Raw genomic sequence first — 20,105 nt, forward strand, 5'->3', positions numbered from 1 at the left:
GATTTTGAACAAAGTGTGGGCAGTATTTAGAGAATTCTCCAAGTACCCTGGGGCTAACAACAGCTGGAAAGTTATCTATCACCCCAAGGTGATGAAGGGGCCAAAGGAAGGGTTTTACCAGAATCTGAAACAGACCTAGAGCTGTAGAAAAGAAGGGCAGCTGGGCAGGGCTCCGGCCTTTCTTAGAGGAAATTCAGGCACTGTCAATCTATGAAGAGGCAGGGATAAATATCCCGACTTCCTTCTCTTTCTACTTTCTGATAGATGGATGCTGCCCCCCATTGGTTGAATCCAGCCAGAAATCAGAGCTTTAAGAAGCCTGAGTCATTCAGTGCTCCAAGTTCAGCCTTCAGGTGCACAGAGCAGAATCAGCAAGGGTTGAGAGTGGATCTCTAAGAGTGAACAAAACATACCATCCAGCCAGCTCTACCTTTTGAGAGAAGTAAAGATTTTCTCTTTAGCCATCTACCACCCCACTTTCTTTAGTCAGGTAGGGCCAACAGGCAGCTGAGGCAAAGCTCAGGAGAAATAACAAGCATCTGGCAGGCAAACTGACACGCTGGATATTACAAGAGTGTTTTTTAACTTAAAAGCCTGCTATTTATTCATGAGAAGTAGTAATTTTATAAATGGACTCTGAATCACCTAAAAGGAGTTAGTGTTACTTTAAATAGTGGGCAATTTACTCCCTACTTTTTGGTAGGGCTAGAATTCAATTTGTGATTTCTCTGATTCACAAGTCACAGTGAGGGAATGGGCCCCAAACCATATGAGCTGAGTAAAAATGATACAGTAACTTTCAAGACTACTGAGAGCTGCTCTGTTCTATATACACTGCATATAAATTCACAGGTTTTTTTTTTTTTTTTTCAGTATGAATCGATTTGTGGAATATGTTGAAAATTAATCAACTTTCTAGCAAGAAAGTTATATTCAGAATTTTATATTCACAATTTCAGGCATGGCTTTTATTCAAGGTTCATTACAATCCAAATGTGGAATACTTTTAGAGATTTTTTAGCTCTCTCCTCCTTTCTCCCATCACTCCCCACCCTCCTTCCATACATTTGTTTTATTGATGAAAAACTGGGTCCTAGAAAGTTTAAATTACATTCATCAACATGTGGCCAGGAGTGAAGAGATTTCCCTATTCTTATTTACTACTTATCTCCTAATTATCCATGTCTTGAATTCCTCACTTTTTGATTCAGCCAATTTTTAGACGGTTTTAAAGCTAGATACTTTATATTCACACTTTATAGCACCATTCTAGAGAAAATCCTAAAATAGAAGGTTGGAGTGGTTTTCCCAGGTAAAATATTTTGAAGGTTAGAGGGTGTGTCAGAAAAGTACGGGTTAGAAAAAAATCAGAGAGCCACTTAAGGAGTATTATTCATTGTATCTGAAAGGCTAAGGCTGCTCTGAATTTCTTTAGAGACTTAAAAAGAGAAACAAAGCTGATAAGAGAAATAAGAGAAAAGTATACTAGTGTCAGTATTTCTAGCAGTTATTAGATGATTCGCCTCTTCATATTTTACCCAGTAAAATTATGTATGCATGCCGAAGGAATGTAGTTGCCTGGAAACTGGATAGATTTTTTTTTTTCTCCCTTAACCATCAGAAATCTGTTTTAACTCCTAATTCTGTTGTTCCCTCAGGAATTTACTGGGGTGAATTTCCCACACTTCTTGGCGAGTCTCCAGTGGATGTATGATTACAACTAACTACCTTTGTCACACAATAGGGCAAAACAAGTCACATTCAAATGGAAGATATTTTCAAAAGTAGGCACTATTTCCTACTAGATGTTTCTTCTATTACCCATAGCAGATTTCATAGTTCTTCCTAAAACATAGTGTGCTTTGAGATGCAGATTCAGGTTGTTATTTCAGAGCAAGTGAGCTGGGGCAGTTAGAGTGCTTCAGAGGTGGGGATGGCTCACAGCCAAGCCTTAAATCAGTCTTGCTTGTAGCAATTTGGAGATGGCTGCCTCCTCCCCTCCATCCTCCTCCACCTCATGTTTGCCAGCTTCCTTGGCCAGAAGACAGGGCAGCTACCTTCTAGCTTTACGTCTCCTACAGCTGCACAGAGTCTGCAGTGAGGAACTGGTTCTTAAGGGACCTTCTCCATGTCCTCTGTGGTCTGACCAAGCCCCCACCCCCAACCCTGGCTTTCCACTGTGATAATCCAGTAAAAGAGCTCTGGAAGGGACTCTCAGGACTGTGCCACCGCTTTAGGGAGTCTTCTTCGTGCTTCAGGCCCTGCTTTCCTCCAGCATTTAGAGCCAGATTTATTATGTGGCGATTTACTTTTCTTTTTCCATTTTTGTTTTTTTCCACTGTATATAAAAATGTTTATATCCTTTATTGGTGATTCTGGTTGATTTCAAGGCAGGGGAGTAGAATAAAATTGCCATTACTCCTCCATGTTTAATTAGAAATCACATACCTGATTTTGTATAATAACCACATAATATTCCATTAATGGAAGCACCATGATTTAACCAGACCTTTTCTGGTGGGATTTAGGTTGTTTTTCTACAGCAAATCATGCTGTAATAAGAGTTGTACATGTATCTGTACACTTATAGAGATACCTTTTTGGAAGCATTTCTTGGGAATTCCCTGCCAAAGGGAAGTGCATGTTTAATTTTGATACATATTATAAAATTATTTTTCAAATAGATTATACCAATTATACCAATTTTCCTTCTCACCAAGAATGTATGAAAGTGTCTCTTTCCCAACCCCCAATTTCTTTAATATTAAATACTATTGTGCAAAAGAATCAACATAGACCTGAAAGGTCTATCCTTAGCAAGGCCTGTTTGCAGGTTGGCCCTTGTTTAGTGTCTGTGAACTGAACTTTACTGGTAAACAGTTCCCTACAATGACATAAAACTTTCCCTAAATGAGAAGAGTAGCTCACTGTGCCTAAATCTGCACAAACAATGTAGTTTAGGCTGAACACTTGCTTTACTTCTGGGAGTCTAGAATTTTCATAGGTGCTAGGTAGAGGGTGCCTCTGTGACAAGACCCCAATAAAAACTTTGGACACTGAGTCTCTAATGAGCTTTCCCAGCAGACAACTCCTTGCACCTGTTGTCACAATTAGTTGCTGGAGGAACTAAGCAGCTAAGTGTAGCCTGTACAACTCCCCTGGGAGAGAAGTCTTGGAAACTTATACCTGGATTCCTCTGTACTTTCCCTATGTACATATCTATATCTATACCTATACCTATACCTATATCTATATCTATGTATCTATGTATATTTATATCCATATATATATATGCTTTATATCCTTTCATAGTAATGAATCTTATCCATAAGTACAATTATATGCTGAGTCCTGTGGGTCCTTCTAGAGAATCACTGAACCTGGTGTTATTCCAGGTTATCCCTCCCACAACTACAAAACTTTTTATCCACTAATTTAAAAGGTGAAAATGGGATTTTAAAATTTTATATTTAACAATTAAGATTGAGGATTAGAATATTAACTGTGACCTGATCCTGTCCTTTGCCAATTTTTATTTTGGGTTTTTGGCCTTTTTCTTAATGATTTGTATAAGCTCTTTACCTATTAAGAAAACTAGCTCTCTGCCAATTAGATGTATTGCAAATATTTTTTCTTAGTTTGCTCCTTGCTTTTAACTTTAATAACATATTTTTTCCAGAGAAGAATAATTTTCTTTTTTAAAAAATGTAATCAAATTTATCAGTGTTTCCCTGTATGAACCCTGCATTCTGTAATCTAGATTAAAGTGGGCTTCCCCATTCTAAGGCTTAAAAATTATGTTATCTTCTAGTAGTTTTAAAATGTATTCTTAAGTCTTGACTCAATGTGAGCTTTCTTTTGGTGTAATGAGTATCAGAGGATACAGTTCCTTTTGTTTCTTCTTCTTTAAATGGTAATCCAGCTGCCCCCCAAACAAATTCATTAGTTTCTTTTCCCCTAAATCAGAAATGCCCCTTCATCTTGGACAATATTTTAGGGTTTGGGGGATCTTTTTTCTAGACTCTATTCTGGTTAATCTGACTATTCATGCACTGATGTCAAATTATCATTATCATTCCTATGGAATTTAATGTATTTAATTATCTGGTGCACTCAGCCTCTTTATCTTTTATTTTTCACTATTTTTCTGGCTTATCTTGTATGCTTATTTTTTACCTTGCAAATGTTCCAGTAACTTAATGTAGGGATAACATATATACACTAAATGTTCTATGCAGGTGGCACACGTTTGCTTTTCTACTTTTCCAAGTCTGGTGTTTGACGGAGAACTTCTACAGCTAGGTTTATTTGTACAGTTTTTTTTTTTACTAGTGTAAATGGGATGCTTTAATTTTTCCCCATTGTAATGCTTAACTAATTATTATGTGCATCTAAAGAATATATTGATTTTTGGCTATTTGCATCCATTCATCTTATTGAATTCTTTTGTTGTTCATAGTATATTTTAAATTAATTCTCTTGAGTTTTGCAGTGTATAATCATTTCATTTAGAAAACAATGTAATTTTCCCACCTGCTTTCCAATTTTCATTTATTTCTCTTTTCTAACTACATTGACTAGTACTTACAGATCAATGTTAGTGGTGGAGATAATGTGCTATCCTGTCTTATTTTAGACCTTAAAGGGAATGTTTCTAAAATTTCACAATTGAGCATCGCCTGGCTTTCATTTTGATGTCCCTTTGTCTCTCCATAGCTAAAAATTGATCTATATCTGTTCTTCCATGAGGACATTATTTCAGCCTCTTCTAGCAGTATCTGTTGGCCCTGTGCATTTTCAATCTGTGGATTAAGGTCTTTATTAATTTCAGTAAATTCTTTATATGTGTATAATAAATATTTATAATAAATATATATTTATATCTATGTATTATTTTTATTCTCTTCTGATTTTTCTGGTCTTATCCTCAGGAACACCAGTGTTTTGCATAGTGATTTCCTCTGCTTCCATATCCATTATGTTTTTTAAAAATTACATTTTACTTGATTTTCTCAAACTATTCTCTATATTACTGATGTTCTACAGAATATTTTTCTATTTTTACAGCTTATAATGTGAATTTCATTTCTGTTCTTGTTCTGTAATTCTCCATTTCTTTTCTGAGCTCTACCAGATTACTTTTTAAGCTCATTCTATTCTCTAATCTCTTCTTTGAACACTAACATTTTGCATGTTTTCTTTAATATCTTTTAAAGCCATATTTCCTTTAATATCTTTGATTTCTTGGAAAAGTTTATCCATACTTTCACAACTAGGTGACACTCTGTGGCCTGTAGGTAAGACTCTATTCCAGCCTGCTGGAATGCATGAGTTGACAGAGAAGTCCCTTGTTTACGGTGTGTGTGTGTGACATGATTTAGATTTCTCTTCCACTAATGAAAACTATCAGTATCTCTGATCATCAAACCTTTAAGCCCCTCACTCCATCAAACTGATGGTCTTCTGGTGGCTATAGTGGCATATTATGCTTCCTCGTGATGTTCTGTTTTCAAACAGAAGTCAAGTATCCTTCAGTAGCCCCTTTACTAACACAGACCATGATCCACTAAGAAGGTGTCATTGTCTTGGTTCCTCAGGAAATTCTGGCTACTCTTAGATATTTTTGAGTGTTTTGGAGACATGCAAAGACATAACACTAGCTTTGGTTTCTTCCTTCAGTTAGGCCGAATCGTCCATGTCAACTGTGGTTTGGGACTGTGACTGTTTTCCAGTGTCATAAGACTTTCTCTTGTGTTCTTTATTCTTTACTGATTTCCATCTGTTTCAAATTTGAATGCAGGGAAGATGTATCATCTTTAATCTGGAAGTTTTAGCAGTACATCTGCTAAAATCATTATTTTATTACCTATGGACTACTTCCCCAGGAGTCCTAGGTTCATTTAACTAAATTCATTTAGTTACTAACAAGCTATTTAGCCTTATTAAATAATTTTTCATCCTCTTATAAGACAAAATTATTTCTGGATTTGATATAAGATGAAACATTCTAAATTTAATCAAGTCCTTGAGTTTTGTTGATGTTAGTCATTTACTTTTCACTTTATTTGTGTCATTCATATCATGGTGCAATGTTTGAGCAAAATGCAGGTCAATATACTTGGTGTGTGTCTCTTCTTCTTTAAGACTAACTTTCTTAATCATCCATGAAAATTCATATACAAGAAAAATATTAATTGCCAATTTAATTGTTTAAAATAAAAGTTTATCTATTCCCCAATAAGTCAGAACATACATGCAGCTATCATTCTGTTGGAATAGTTAGATATGGTATTGCCAATGAAATGTAAGCACCTAACACATAATCTGAAGATTATTTAATACAGTTGCTTAATTCAAACAACTACTACTATCCTAGTTACACTGTTACATGAGTAGTCAACATTAAATTAAATGTCAGCATTTAACTCAGGGACAGCAGGAGACAACTCAGGTTGCCTTGGAGGGTCATTCAACTACAGGGTGGGAACCAAGTGACAACTAAACTGTAATGATTCTTCAGGAAAAGAGATCAAGAAATCACCAGAACGAGGATAGTCAGAAAAGAACAAAACAGGGATTGAACTGAAAAGTGCTTATAACACAGAATCAGAGGTTAAAACGTACACATGTGTACGTGTGGGTGCACACAGACACAGGTGTAAGTTGTGAGGAACTGGGAGAAGGAAGGCAGGAGGAAAAGAGGGTACTAGGAAGGCCAAGCAAGGAGTTTCTGAGATGAGACTAGTATGGAGAATGAGCAGAATTACTGCACAGCTGAAAAAAATTACTAATGTATGACTACAAAACAGGAGGGGAGTAGTAAATATCCCAAAAATAGCAACAAGGACTGTGCTCTGTTGAAAGTTATTGCCTCAAACTGATGAATCAATTGCTTTTTTTCGTTTGCTTGTTTATTTACTTATTTATTTAAACTATATCCTGTTTCAAAGAGGCTTTAAATCTCCTTTATAATCCATACATAATGAAATCACTAGACAAGATGGGTGAAGAAAAAACAATGGAGGTAAGAGAAAAGATGAAGCCAATTAGCAAACAAAATGCTGCTACAAGGTCTTATGGTTTTCAGCAGCCAGAGTCAATAGGAAATTGTGATCCATTACAAGATTTCCAGGCACCATTAAGAAAAACAACCCAGCTGCTCACCAGAAGCATATGAGTTGAGATCTTAGTGAAATTATCTTATAGGTTTCTAGTCAAGAAGATATCTTATAGTTAGTAGTTTCATAGTAGATGACACTCTCAATGTCATTCTAGAATAAATACAATATCAAAATTCTGAGTGATGTTTCCATAATTTCTCTCAGTTCAGTCCAACTCACACTGCATAAATATTTCAGTAAAATCAATTAAGTAAATGATCCAGATAAGTCACTCCCAGACAATCTGGCTTATCAAAGAGCAACATTTAAAATATCCAGAGGACATCATATCCTTTAGATAATTCTCAATGAATATTATTTGCACAACAAACAGACCACATACGAGAAAGTCTTTCATACTTGTTAACATAGTAATTTACCCTAGATAATTTGCCAAATAATTTCAGTCTAGAAAATGGATCCAATTAATTGCATTTTTTTTTCCCTCTAAACTAGGCTACTCATGATTAAATAGCCGCTACTTACTTTACTTTCTGCTAGTTTCCCTTTTCTTCTCTGGAGAAAGTTCTTTTATAAAAAGCAAAAGAAAATTATTCTTAGCTATAGCTCTCTAGGTGGTTGTTTAGAGCATATTTTGTTTACAGGGTAATTCCAAAAATGCTATAAACTTGGAGAAATTGCAAATGTGCCTTATTCTATTAACTCAGTAAAGTAAGTATCAGAATTCAAAATTCCCTCCAACTTCTAAGTATTTTTTTTTTCCATTAAAAGGGGAAATAACACTATTAAATTCACCTAAAGAAGTAATATCTTTTCAGGGAGAATTGCTCATGCTCCAGATTTTGAGAAGAAAATTTCAAGGAACTCAAGTAGTATGGTGCTTAAACATGAGCAAAATATAAACAATCCCAGGAAACCTCCAATACTCAAAAAGTTTAGCATGTCTGATGTACTGTCCCTATCCATGATCTTGACAGACAGACGTGTAGTTAATGATAATAAAATGTTACCTCAAATCAGTAGCTTTTCCAGTTTTGTTAGTACATGTAACCTCCCTGGTCTGATATCCAATCTGGATGTCCCAGTATTTGTTCTCTTGTCTGTTCTGTCTGTTTCGATTTCTCTTTTTTTTAATAAGTTCACGGGCCTCTGGATCCTTTACTCCTTTCCCTCGGTCCTTCTCCCGTTCTTTATTCTTCCCACGTCTCCTGGCTTGCCTTGCTTGCCGTGAGTGGGGCATTGAGCATGTGCTCCAAGGACCCACGTGCAAGCTGTACATGCTCTCTTCAGCTTCGCAAGGACTGGATTGGCAGACCTGAAACTCCGTCAGGTTTGGACAGCCAGAGCCTCCAAACTGAGGGGGTGCCATGACATGACGCGTCCGGTGCTGGAGACCACTGCCACAAGTCTTGGAGCATTCTGACCAGGCAGAAAACTCAGACACAATGCAGTCCTGTGGGCAAGGGATGAGGCAAGCCTGTTCCAGGAGAGGCTTGGGCTCAAAGTACTCACAAATGCTATCCTCTGCAGGAATGCCTTTGCCTTTCTGAATGCACGTTATCTCTCTCACCTGAATGCCTTCTTCCCCCTTAATGCACTCAAGGGGTCTCTCGAGGCTTTTTGAAATCACAGGCTGGCACTGATTCCAGAGGCCCAGCCTCCAGTCGTACAACTCTTTGTGCCAGTCACAAACTTTGAAACAATTTTGCTGGTTATTGGGTCTCTCTGGCTGCTTACAGTTTGTATGCAATGTCGTCCATCCTTCCACATGGGCACACCACACAGCCCTGGTTTGAATGCCTCCCGGACCACATTCATCTCCCATGCATCGACCCCATGGACCTACAAAAATAACAACACAGGAGTTAACAGCGCTACTAGAAAACTACACATTACTTCATGTTCCAGAAAGACCTTCCAAGATCTAGTACATTAGCTTCCCTGAACTGTTATAAAGTAGGTCTCTTTGCACGATGGTTGGAAAGTAATGATCTGAACTAAGTATTTTAGCAAAAGGGGAACTGTGTCACAGAATCTATATATGGTAACTGCTGGGACAATTTCACTTTCGGTCCTTTTGGGATTACTAAAATTTGCTTTTTTCATTTCCTTTATGTTAGATAGTTAGAGGATCCTTCATAAAAAAGGGCATGAGAAATTATGGACAGTGAAAACCCATTACCCCTGTCTCATAATCTTCAAATCCGTTTCAGTAACTGACAAAGAAAATGGCCCCTTGTGAAAAACTTCGTCTCTTCAGGTTTCTCCTTTCCTGGGCAATTAACTATTTTGTAGAATATGTTCTCTTGTACCTTGTTCGTATTTTATTGTGTATGTCTAAGGGTCTAAGTTGTATGCTGCATTTGCTGACAGAATTTAAAGCTGGAAAGTGAAAATCTTCATTTAAGCACATTCTGCCTTTAGACTTACCAAACAATTTTTCTCTTCACTGCAGTGTAGCACAGAGGTGAGTGAAGGAATGTGGATTTAATTAAAATATTCTGCAATCTTCTGAAAGTTGAAGAAGTATTTGGTGCTTTATCAATTTATTCATTTTTCAATATGCACTCTTTGTTATTGTAGAGTTGCTTTCTGGGATAGTCCAGTCAATGAATTTAGTATGAAATGTGGACTTAGGAAGTAGAGCTTTAGAATCCTTCTTAGCACAAACTGAAACCTTACATTTGCATAAATTCTTTTTTTCTAAGGTAGGTAACATGATTTTCAATGATTTAACAGACAAATCTTGATTTATGAAATTGAGATTATATTATTTTGGAATTGTAAAGAAACTTAAAGATCATATAATTACATTATTTTCAAAATATACTGCATGGAATTTGAGGAATTATTTGATGCACCCTAGAGTCATCTTCAATAGGTTATGTGGGAACATAGAAGTCAGCAACCTTAACATCCTCCTCCCCCATCGCTGCTTTTATAAGAGAAACTTCATTTTTATAATGTAATTTTTATATATAATGAGACTATGCAAACAATTTTGTCTGAAAAGAAGCTTCTGCTGCTGAAAACCACTAAACTAGGCCAGTGGATTCACTGTTGGGTGAGAAAAATAGGAGACAAGAAGGTGAAGTGATTTGCCAAGTTCACATCTTGAATGACTTACAAAGCCATCGTGGGTTTTAGATCCCGTTCTCCTAAGAGCCAAATATTTATCCTAGATTTCAGAGCCTAAGGCTTAGATGTTTTCTTCCATGCAAAACAATTGTTTAGGAAAAAAAATTAATGAAAATTGAAAAATGTGCTTATCCAATATTATATTTCATTCTGTTTAACTAGGAACATGTTTACAACTTGATGATACCTTCATTACAAATGGCATAATCGAACTGTAAATATAAGAGACTGACACAAATATTGTGCTAACAAATCATTATTATATGAAAATAAATATTAGCTATTAGGTATATAACTATTATTTTATGAAGTTCAAATGTAAAGAGTTATAAGGAACTTACAATAAATTTAGGGACAGTCTTCCCTGAATGCTGATGCCAAAACTTGATGAGCTTAGAAAGCTGAGTGGAGACTCAGTGGTTTGTTGCATCTGTCAAAGTGCAATCCCTGAAGATATTTTAATCTTATTTTTAATTTGTCAAAAGGAAAATATATATACACAAATGTGTTCTTTTCCTTCATATTCGGTTTAGAAATCACAGAATCTAGGGTTCTTCCCAATTAGGGAGCCTTAATTATACATATGTTATATATAATTATATATAATTAATTCCTCACATTTTTGACCTTTACTTCTTTTCCCCACTGCACTTGAACAAAAAAACAGTCCTTACTATTGATAATAAATACAGCATATAAAAATGTATTTACATTGGAATCTCAAGTTAGGAGTTAGCCATATGCCAGTAAGTCTAAATTTTAAAATATAAATGTCTTGCACTAACTCAGAGTCTAAACTGCAGAAGTAATTCAGGAGAATCTCTTAATATGTTATTGTTTTCCAATCGTGACATTAATTGTGAAATTAGATTGATTAATTAAATCAGGACTACCAAGAAGCTAGTCTTTTATCCCCCAAGAAAAAGCAAAAGTACTTCTGTGGCAAAGTTATAACTTTGGCATTTTAAAAAAATAACTTAATTGCATATTTTTAGATAGGTGGCACTATTAATAATTGTGTCTTAACTACTTAATGGAAATTAATATTTTATTTATAAAAATGTGAATTGACTTCAAATCTTTGTGTTATTGCTGAGTAAGGAGAACACACCTGCCAAAAATAACTGCATTTTCCTAAAACAAAAAAAAATTCTATGAAATTGTACAATACTAGCTAACCCTTAAATCTGAAAATGACCCTAGATAAGGATATTAAGGTAAAGATATTAAACTTTAATACAAACTTAAGTTAGTATATGATCTCAGGCTTACTTCTGAATTTATTTTAAAATAAAAATGAATTTTGGTTACCTGGAAAATGATTCATGGGTTACTAACATCAAATTAGCGACAGTTCCTTCTTTGTCTCAGAACATCCTGCATATCTTTCACATCATGTTTATCACAATTTCTATTAGTTTAGTGAATAGTTGTTTGCTAAATATGTGTTTGCCCATTTGATTGATTCTACAACCCCTTAAGGACAGGCCCTGGGCTGTCTTATACAACAATTGTAGGACGTGCTCATAGAACAAGCACCATAATATTTACTGAATAAGTGAATAAAATCAGAAACCAAATCAAGAAAATATTTTTCCAATTCACTTATGTTTCTAGTGATGCCAGTTGCACAGTTAATTGAGGATACAGACAAAATGTGATTTTCCTTTAAGCCATTCAAAAATATCATTATTGTAGACATTTGATTTTTATCTAGCTATGGAAAATAGGAGATACCAGTAAAATATTTTTAATAATTTGAAATATAACTATGTATTCAATTACAATCAGAACTGTAGTGTAAAACTGAGAACATACAATTTTTCCATGTTACTTGTTTTAATATTATTATATATATTTTGATAAGTAAATATGTACATTTTCCTTAAATTGGCATTGTGATTTAGACATATTTTAGATGATCATGGGTGCCTTAATTATAGTATTTCTTAGTGTGTTCTCTTTACCTATAGAACTAAAGACACATTTTTTTTTTTTTTAGGGATGATTTCCAAACTGCATATAAAAGTAAAATATTTTATTTCTATTCAAAATGTGTAAATGCCCTGAGAAATAAAAAGAAAACAGTTCATGTAAAAGTTTAATGATACTGGCATCTTATTTATGAAACCATGAGTCAAATGTGCAATTTTCCACCTTGTAAAGAATAAAAATATTCTCCCAAAGGGGGCCAGGGAATACATTTTTATTCTTTAGTTTGGGGAAACTAACTTCCTCGACCAGTAACATCTCTTTGACCACCTGTTTCTCTGTTGCTCTTTGACAATTGTGACCCCACTACAGAAACTAGTTAACCAACGCCAATAGTTTTCTGATAAATTGCATACAAAATTACCATTTGATATGTAGAGATATTGACAGGAATTATTTCAAATTTAGAATTCATCAAAAATGTAACTTTGTTAATTCTTATTTTGATGTTCCTCACTGGATATGAGGAACATCACACATCGTGTGTGTGTGTGCACATCTTTTTACATATTTTAAGTAATTAATTAATAATTATATTTAGAAAAGCTTTACATTCCCATTAACTTATTGGAATAATTAGTTACAGTCTATAGTTTGATCACGTCTTTTAATTTTCATGGCTTGCTTTTGAATGAATTTACTCAATTATTTTGTTCAGAAAGGAGAGCGGTTTGTTTGTAGATCTTAATATCCAACGCATTGCCTGCTTGATGCCAAGGCCAGCTGGAAGGAAGATTCTGAGTCAAAAAAACTTCTACACTATTTTATATAAATTGATAATGAATTAGAATCTCTAGGGTTTACTTAGACAACTAGGAAAAGTGCACATTTTAAATACAAATACATTTCAACTCCCATTCCAACAAGATCATCCCAGATTCTTATCAACCAGCCACTCACAGATAACACTGTTGATTTATTTATTCCAAGAGTATTTACACTCAGAACCAGAAAATAGCACATCCCCAGAAAATTCCATGGAGATCTCTAAAAATACCCACTGAGGCTAAAAGAAAAGAATAAAATGCATGAAGGCACCAGCTAAAGCAGGGGTGGCAATATAATCATGACTGAACCTAAAGGAAACTCATTCACCTTGCAGGCTTTAACTGCCGTCTTATCTTTCCATTGCACCTTGGGTATTGCCCATGTGTCCAATTAACAAACCTCTTGAAAGATCAGATCTTCACCATTGTATACCCGATGAAGGGCTGTCTACTACTCTCCAAGCAGACTTGAAATAATCACACACTGAACAGAAAGGGGACTACATCTAAAATTGCTCTTGACAGCTAAGAGTTGATAGTCCAATTAGCTACCATGTTTCAGAGTGCAAGTGTTTTAAAGTGCAATTTGAAAGCAAAGTATGCTTCCTCTATTAAAAAAAAATGAAGTACTCTCCCAAATACTATATGAGAATGTGATATTTAACATCAGATGTCTCTGCATAAATGTTAAAAATTCAGCCCCACATCTCACATTACTAAGATCAAGTGGGAGGTGGTGGTAGGGGTGGTTGGGGATGGATGTTTGAATTTAACAAGAGCATAAAGCATCTCCATTGGCTTGAAACTTGCTTCACTTATTGTTCTTGTGCATTCCAAGGGAACTTGGAATCTGAGCAGTACAAAGGATAGATAGCTTTCTACTTAAGGTCTTGGATAATACCCTCTTATGAATGGAAATGTATTCCTACATTCAGATTTGTAGGACTGTGTTTATTCAGTATCATGCTAAACACTTCTAGGATGTGGGTCAATAAATACATGTAGAACACTTTGCTTGACAGATTTTATGTAAATCAAGAAAGAAACACTTGTCTTGTTACACTAAAAAAGAAGTTAAAGCAACTACTTATGTACCCTAAATATTTATGTAATTGATAAACACACAATACAAATATTTTCTGTTATTTTTTTCAACAAATTATGCAAAATGATAACAAAAACTTTAAATGAAAGCTGGTCGGCTAGTTTTTCATGGGCCAATGTTTTAAATATAATTCTTTAACTCTCCAAAAGTGTTGATAAAATAATAAACTTATTTTTATTCCTGCTAAGGAGGATTTTATAATATGCCTATTCTCTTCATGTCATTCAAACCTTCTCTTTATTTCAGTCTACAAGAGGCAGCCTTTTAAATTTGAAATTAGTATTTTGCTCACCATATTCAACACTGACTTCTTCTAAGTCTGTTTTTTTATATGTCAAGGGCATGAGAACAATAAAAGTTTGTGTCTATAAAAGGCCATATTATTGACAGGTGGTCAGAACTCTTCCAAAGAGCCATATAAAAGATAAACACTATAAAAGGAGCAGGAGAAAATTATGCAAACTACTTTCTGTCCTTGTTTGTTATAAAAATCTCAAATGAGCCAGTTTCTTGTTTAACTAAACATGTTTGCTTCCTTCGAATGAGATAGTGCGTTTTGTCCTCTGGGGTTTGATTATGGAACAGCATGTCCTACTTTACCAAGATCAAGGGGTGCACAAACAACTCAGTAGTATGTCTAACAATCTCTCTTGATTGTTACACAGCACCCTATTTTAAATTTCACAATTCACAGAATTTTTAAAAAGGCATTTATTATTTCTTTTTTTTTTTTCTCAAGCAAAGCAGTATAGAAATACTAGAAATGACTTCTGAGTGTTAGGAAAGAAAATTCCTCATAAATCTTATAAACTGGAGATAACTAGTGCACCTAGTTTGCTATCATACTGCTAGGCATTTAAAAATATATGCAAATAAATTAGGGATCATGCTACAAACTGTTTTATAATCTGCTTTTTTACTTGGTAATATGCTATAAAAACATTTCTATTTCAATAAATGAGGGGGACTTAGATGCCTTTATTTTATTATTTTTTTAGATATACAAAGATTGAACTTACTAGACAGTTAATTAATCTTGTTTGCCCTTCATAGCTACACAATTATTATTTTGTTGCATCAATTTAACACGATTTATCTAATGAATCTTCTGTTTGTGGGTGTTTGGGTCTTCTCTAATTGTTTCCCGTATTACAATGAATGCTACAATGAACATCCACTGTTGCATATTGGTCAGATCATTTAGTCAAAGGCTGTGCAACGTTTCCAGCTGCTACATATATTATTGCAAAACTGACATTAAAATGTACCCGTTTACCCTCCCACCACTAATTTGAGAGCATATTTTCCCTCCTTATATCTGTGGACTACTATTTATCCAAGTATGGGATTCCACTGGGGGAATCCTATGTGCTTATTTTCTCAGCACATCCATCCTTTGACTATTTTGATGAAAATGACAGTCTCCCTTCCTCTAAATCCAATCTTTTCTGTACTGTGTTCTCCAGAAAGACCTCTAGGTTTCTAGAGAATTTATAATATCCTTTACTGTTTTTCAGCACTGAAACATAATTTTACTTACTTTGTGCTAATCTGATTATTTCAAAGGATTCTAGTTGAGGGTAGATGCAAACATGTGGACTGAAATCCTAGCCCCCTACACTGGCAATCCAAACGTCTGGCATACTGTGCCATTCAATATTGTACTCATTGACTTAATTAAACACACAAACAGTGTGATCTGCCTAGTAGACCTCTTTGGGTAGACTTGTGAACATGGAAACAATTAAATTATGAATATCTTATTGACCTAAAATAGATTAAGTTCTCTTGTTAAGGAAAAACAAAAGGAGAGCTCCTAGCTTCTTTGACTTGAGATTCAATTTAATTAATTTTAATTTAATACATAACTCTCAAATGAGAAATCAGTTTGCTAGATAAGGAGAGATCACTGTGAAAGTCAACCTGAGCTTTCATCTTCAATCAGTAATTAAAATTTAATAAGAAATTATATACGAATATCAAATTAAATGTATGAAATTACAGCAAGCACTTCAAATCTGATGAGACAATGATTGAGGAAACAGTGACTAGGATAGCTGATTTTAAATGTTTGATTGTTCTTAAGAAAATTAGTTAAACTCTTTGGGCCTTGGTTTCAACATTTATAAAATGTAATAAAATACGAACCATGCAGTTAACTCCAATTCTGCCATAAAACTATCTGAACCATAGGCCAAGTAGCAATATTATGAGTAATATTTATGACAAAGATAGTGAAATGCCTTTTTCTCATGCAAAAAAATTCACATTTTTTTGTGAATTAATATTTAAACTCTGTATGCATTAATGTTAATTTTTTTAGACTCTATTAGAATGAGTAACTAGGTCAAAGAGTAAGACAGTTTCAAGGTTTTTAAATACATGTTGCCAAATTGATTTTCCAGAGAATCTTGTAGAAATTTACATCCCATTACTACAGCATTGATTACTATAATAAATTCTTTATTAATTTGATGAACACATATCCATTATTATTTTAATTGAATTTTTATTACATATGGCTTAGACCATAATTATTTCCTCTTCTGTGAAATATTTGTTCAATTAGTTTCTACATTTTCCATCAGTACATAGAACTTTTCTATCTTTATGTATTAATTTGATATAGTATTTTCTATAATATTTGAAACATATTTACTTCATGTTTTATATGTTTTGTTTATGATATTTTTGATGTTTTTAATAGGCAGGAGTTTTACTGATACCATCTTATGCTTCTTCCATTGATTTTACGCTGAAAAGATATTTTCAGATACAGTGATAATATCAATATACATAAAAAGTTTTATCTTGTTTATAGATTCATTCAAGACATATATATTGAATCCATCTGGAATTTACTTGAGTGTGTTACTACACATTTAGGTAATTTTACCAAGAATACATTAATGTATAATTTAATGGTACCTCTCATTAGCACTAAAATATGGCAAGCAAGGATGCCTTAAACACTGAATTCCTAGATTATATTTATATATTTTATTTTATTGTTACATTGTATTCTTTATTTGAAGAATGTATGGCATGCATTCACATATTATGATCATTTGATATTTGCATCCATTATTAGAGACAAAGAACAAACAAGATTTATTAAGTTATTCCATCTACTAGGTTCAATCTTTGTAATAAGAAAAAATATAAAGTCATAAAACTGTCCAAATATTTCCATTGTTTCACTGGATGCAAGTAAGCATCCAAAAAGAAAAAAAGAGGATAAGTTAGCTGTATTTGAGCAATCCAGAGAATTTATGATGCCATAATAAAGAATCCTCAGCTTTTGAATAAGCTTCCATTCAAATAAGATGATGCCAAAGCCAATTTTTTTTTAGGGAAAATTACTCCTCAGGATGACAGATTGCTTAGTCTGTGTTTTCCTTCCAAGCTTACAAGCGTATTCAGAAAAAGTTGTCATTGTTAGAGCATTGACTACCAAACAACCAAATGTTATACTGGTAGCTTTAGAGCATATTAAAACTAAAAAGATTCTGTATGAACAGTTACATGGCCCTTCTACAAAACATCACTCCACTGCCCCAAAAAGTAATATCAACAACAAACTTGAGAGTTATTTGGTATTTCAGTATACATATGATGTGCAGCAGAACATTTATGCAATAGGGATGGAAATTGTTGATCACAACAGACATGTAAAATAAACAGCATTGAAGATAGGCCAAAACACTAATATAGTCTTCCATATACTGCATAAGAGAATGGATTTAAGGCAGGAACATCAAATCTAGTTAGCGTACATACTGTTACTGATTGAAATAGGTTCTGTCTCATCACTGATGTCAAAACATAGTACTTTGTATGGTACTGAGAACTATACAATGATTCCCTCGAATATGTGAATCTGTGAATCACACAAAACTTTCTATCCATATCAAACAATACATCTTTGGTTACAAAGGTCTCAAAGGGAGCTACTTTTGGAAAACATGTATAATCAAGGTTCTGAGCTGAAACCACAGGAGCCAAATCGAAAGGATATTAAAAGATAAAGGAGTCAAATAATTTAAAATCCTTCCCCCTATCCCAGGGCCCCTGAAATCCAATTAGATTTAAAAGCATGCTGACATATTCTGGTTTATCCCAAAAGTAGAACTTGAGAAAAATTTTGTGTGCAAGTAGTTGATTTTAGAAGTGATCCCATGGAGCAGAACGAAGGCACAAACAGGGAGGGAGGATCAAGAGAAAGCCAGTAAAAGAATTATAATAAAATTGGCCACAACTATAGGTGAATGGTTCTCATTATGTGTGAACTTCTGAGGAGCTTTATGAAATGCATCTCAGAACTGTCAACCTAAAGGACAGAAGGGTTAAGCATTTTCTTGACTACTCTTTCTCATTGCTCAAAGTTGCTTGAAGAAGCTCATAAGAGGTTCCTAATATAGTTCACCCCTTACACCGTCAGATAGCCTCATTCTGCCTATTAAGGCCAACTGATCACAAAATAGCTTTCAAGATGATGACAAGCTCGGTATCTGCTAGGTCAGGCTCATCTCTGGTACCTGGTCCTCTAATTCAGTAGCATTTAAGAATGTGGGTATGGGTAGCACAGATTTCTGAAATTGTTTATGCAGAGTGACGGAGAGAGGGTCAATCCTACTTCACTCATGGTTTCTGGCCCATATATGTGGCACAGCATCATATTTTTTCTAATGGTTCAGCAAATCCTGGAGGACATTTCTTTCTCCAATCATGTAATTTGTTATCTCTTTAATAAGCCTTTAATAGCCCATACTACTATTCTATTAAGAAAGCTGCTTCCTAATGAGATATGTGGATTTCATTGTCATTGCCCATTGTCCATCTCTTTATTCTAAAATGATCCCTTTGAATTAAGCAACACCACACAGATATAAGATACAAGACCAAGAGATTGATCACTCTGCAAGTCCTCTGGTCTTAGTGCTGGTAGAGGCACTATAGTCAGGGAGGGCAAACCCATATCCATAGCAGGTATCAATTCTGGTAATGGTGAATTGCCTTTCCCTTCATGATAGAAAGTGTGTGTTATAATCAGTTGGATGGTTGCTGTTTGCAGATTTGTCCTTAGCAGTGGCAGTTGCTGGATCACCCTTGTCAAGAAGGAGCCTATTCTGCTGTGTCCATACAAAGCCTCTACCCTGACACTACAGCTGGTCTGGGGTGGCTGAAGTGAGAGACTTGCTTGATGACCAAAGGTTAAATTGCCCTGTCCAGCTGGATATTGAGTTCTGCCTCTAATGCAGATGCTGTCTGATGAGCATTAACATGGGGCACAAAATCTACCCTTTGGGTCCACTTTCTCTGAACATTCATATGGACCTTTTCCAGACTTCTGTCTCTGATCAACCAGCAAAACCATTCACCATTGTTTAGGAGTCCACATTTGTCTGTACCTTTAGCTACCTCTCCACTGAAATAAAATGAAAAGCTAAATGTAAGCTCATAGCTCTGACCCTTGGGAAGATTATTCTTCACCATTATAAACTGTGTTGCAGCCGTCCATATACAAGTAGCACAACATATCATGCGGACCCCACGAATGAATCCGTTTTTCTTTTCCTTTTATAGATGGTCTTAGGAAATCTTTTATCATCCATGAGGTGAAAGACAGGACTCTATGCAACTGAGGTAGATGCCACGGAAGTCTGGGTAACATATTTATGCAATTTGCTTGATCTTTTGGGCCTAATCTCAAATGTTCCACTTCCATTGCACATTGGAGTTTTGCTGTATCCTCCAAAATATTTCACTTGATGGGTTTCATAATACCCAGACCAGATTAAAGTAATTCCAGACAAAGAGTCACTTCATGTGCAGTGGTCCAATACACAAGCACACAGTATTTCCTAGGGACCAAAAGCAACCCAGGATATGTTTTATTTGTGTGTATGTATTTGTAATTTTTTTTCCTTAAGATGAGTATTTCTCTCCTGCAGAAAGCATGGCATTTCTCCTAAATTCCAG

The 20,105-nt window shown here is 34.8% G+C and overlaps 1 protein-coding gene across 3 annotated transcripts in view; it reads right to left on the bottom strand.

Moving 5' to 3' along the window:
- The window catches only part of THSD7A (thrombospondin type 1 domain containing 7A), a 454,120-nt gene that overhangs the window by 254,731 nt on the left and 179,284 nt on the right, over positions 1 to 20,105 (bottom strand). For all 3 annotated transcript variants that reach the window (XM_037836795.1, XM_037836794.1, XM_037836796.1), the window contains exon 2: positions 8,132 to 8,963. In XM_037836795.1, coding sequence (XP_037692723.1) covers positions 8,132 to 8,963 — 832 coding nt within the window. The remainder of the gene's footprint in view (positions 1 to 8,131; positions 8,964 to 20,105) is intronic.

This window comes from Choloepus didactylus, chromosome 5, assembly GCF_015220235.1.
Source record: "Choloepus didactylus isolate mChoDid1 chromosome 5, mChoDid1.pri, whole genome shotgun sequence".
Classification (NCBI taxonomy): Eukaryota; Metazoa; Chordata; class Mammalia; order Pilosa; family Megalonychidae; genus Choloepus; species Choloepus didactylus.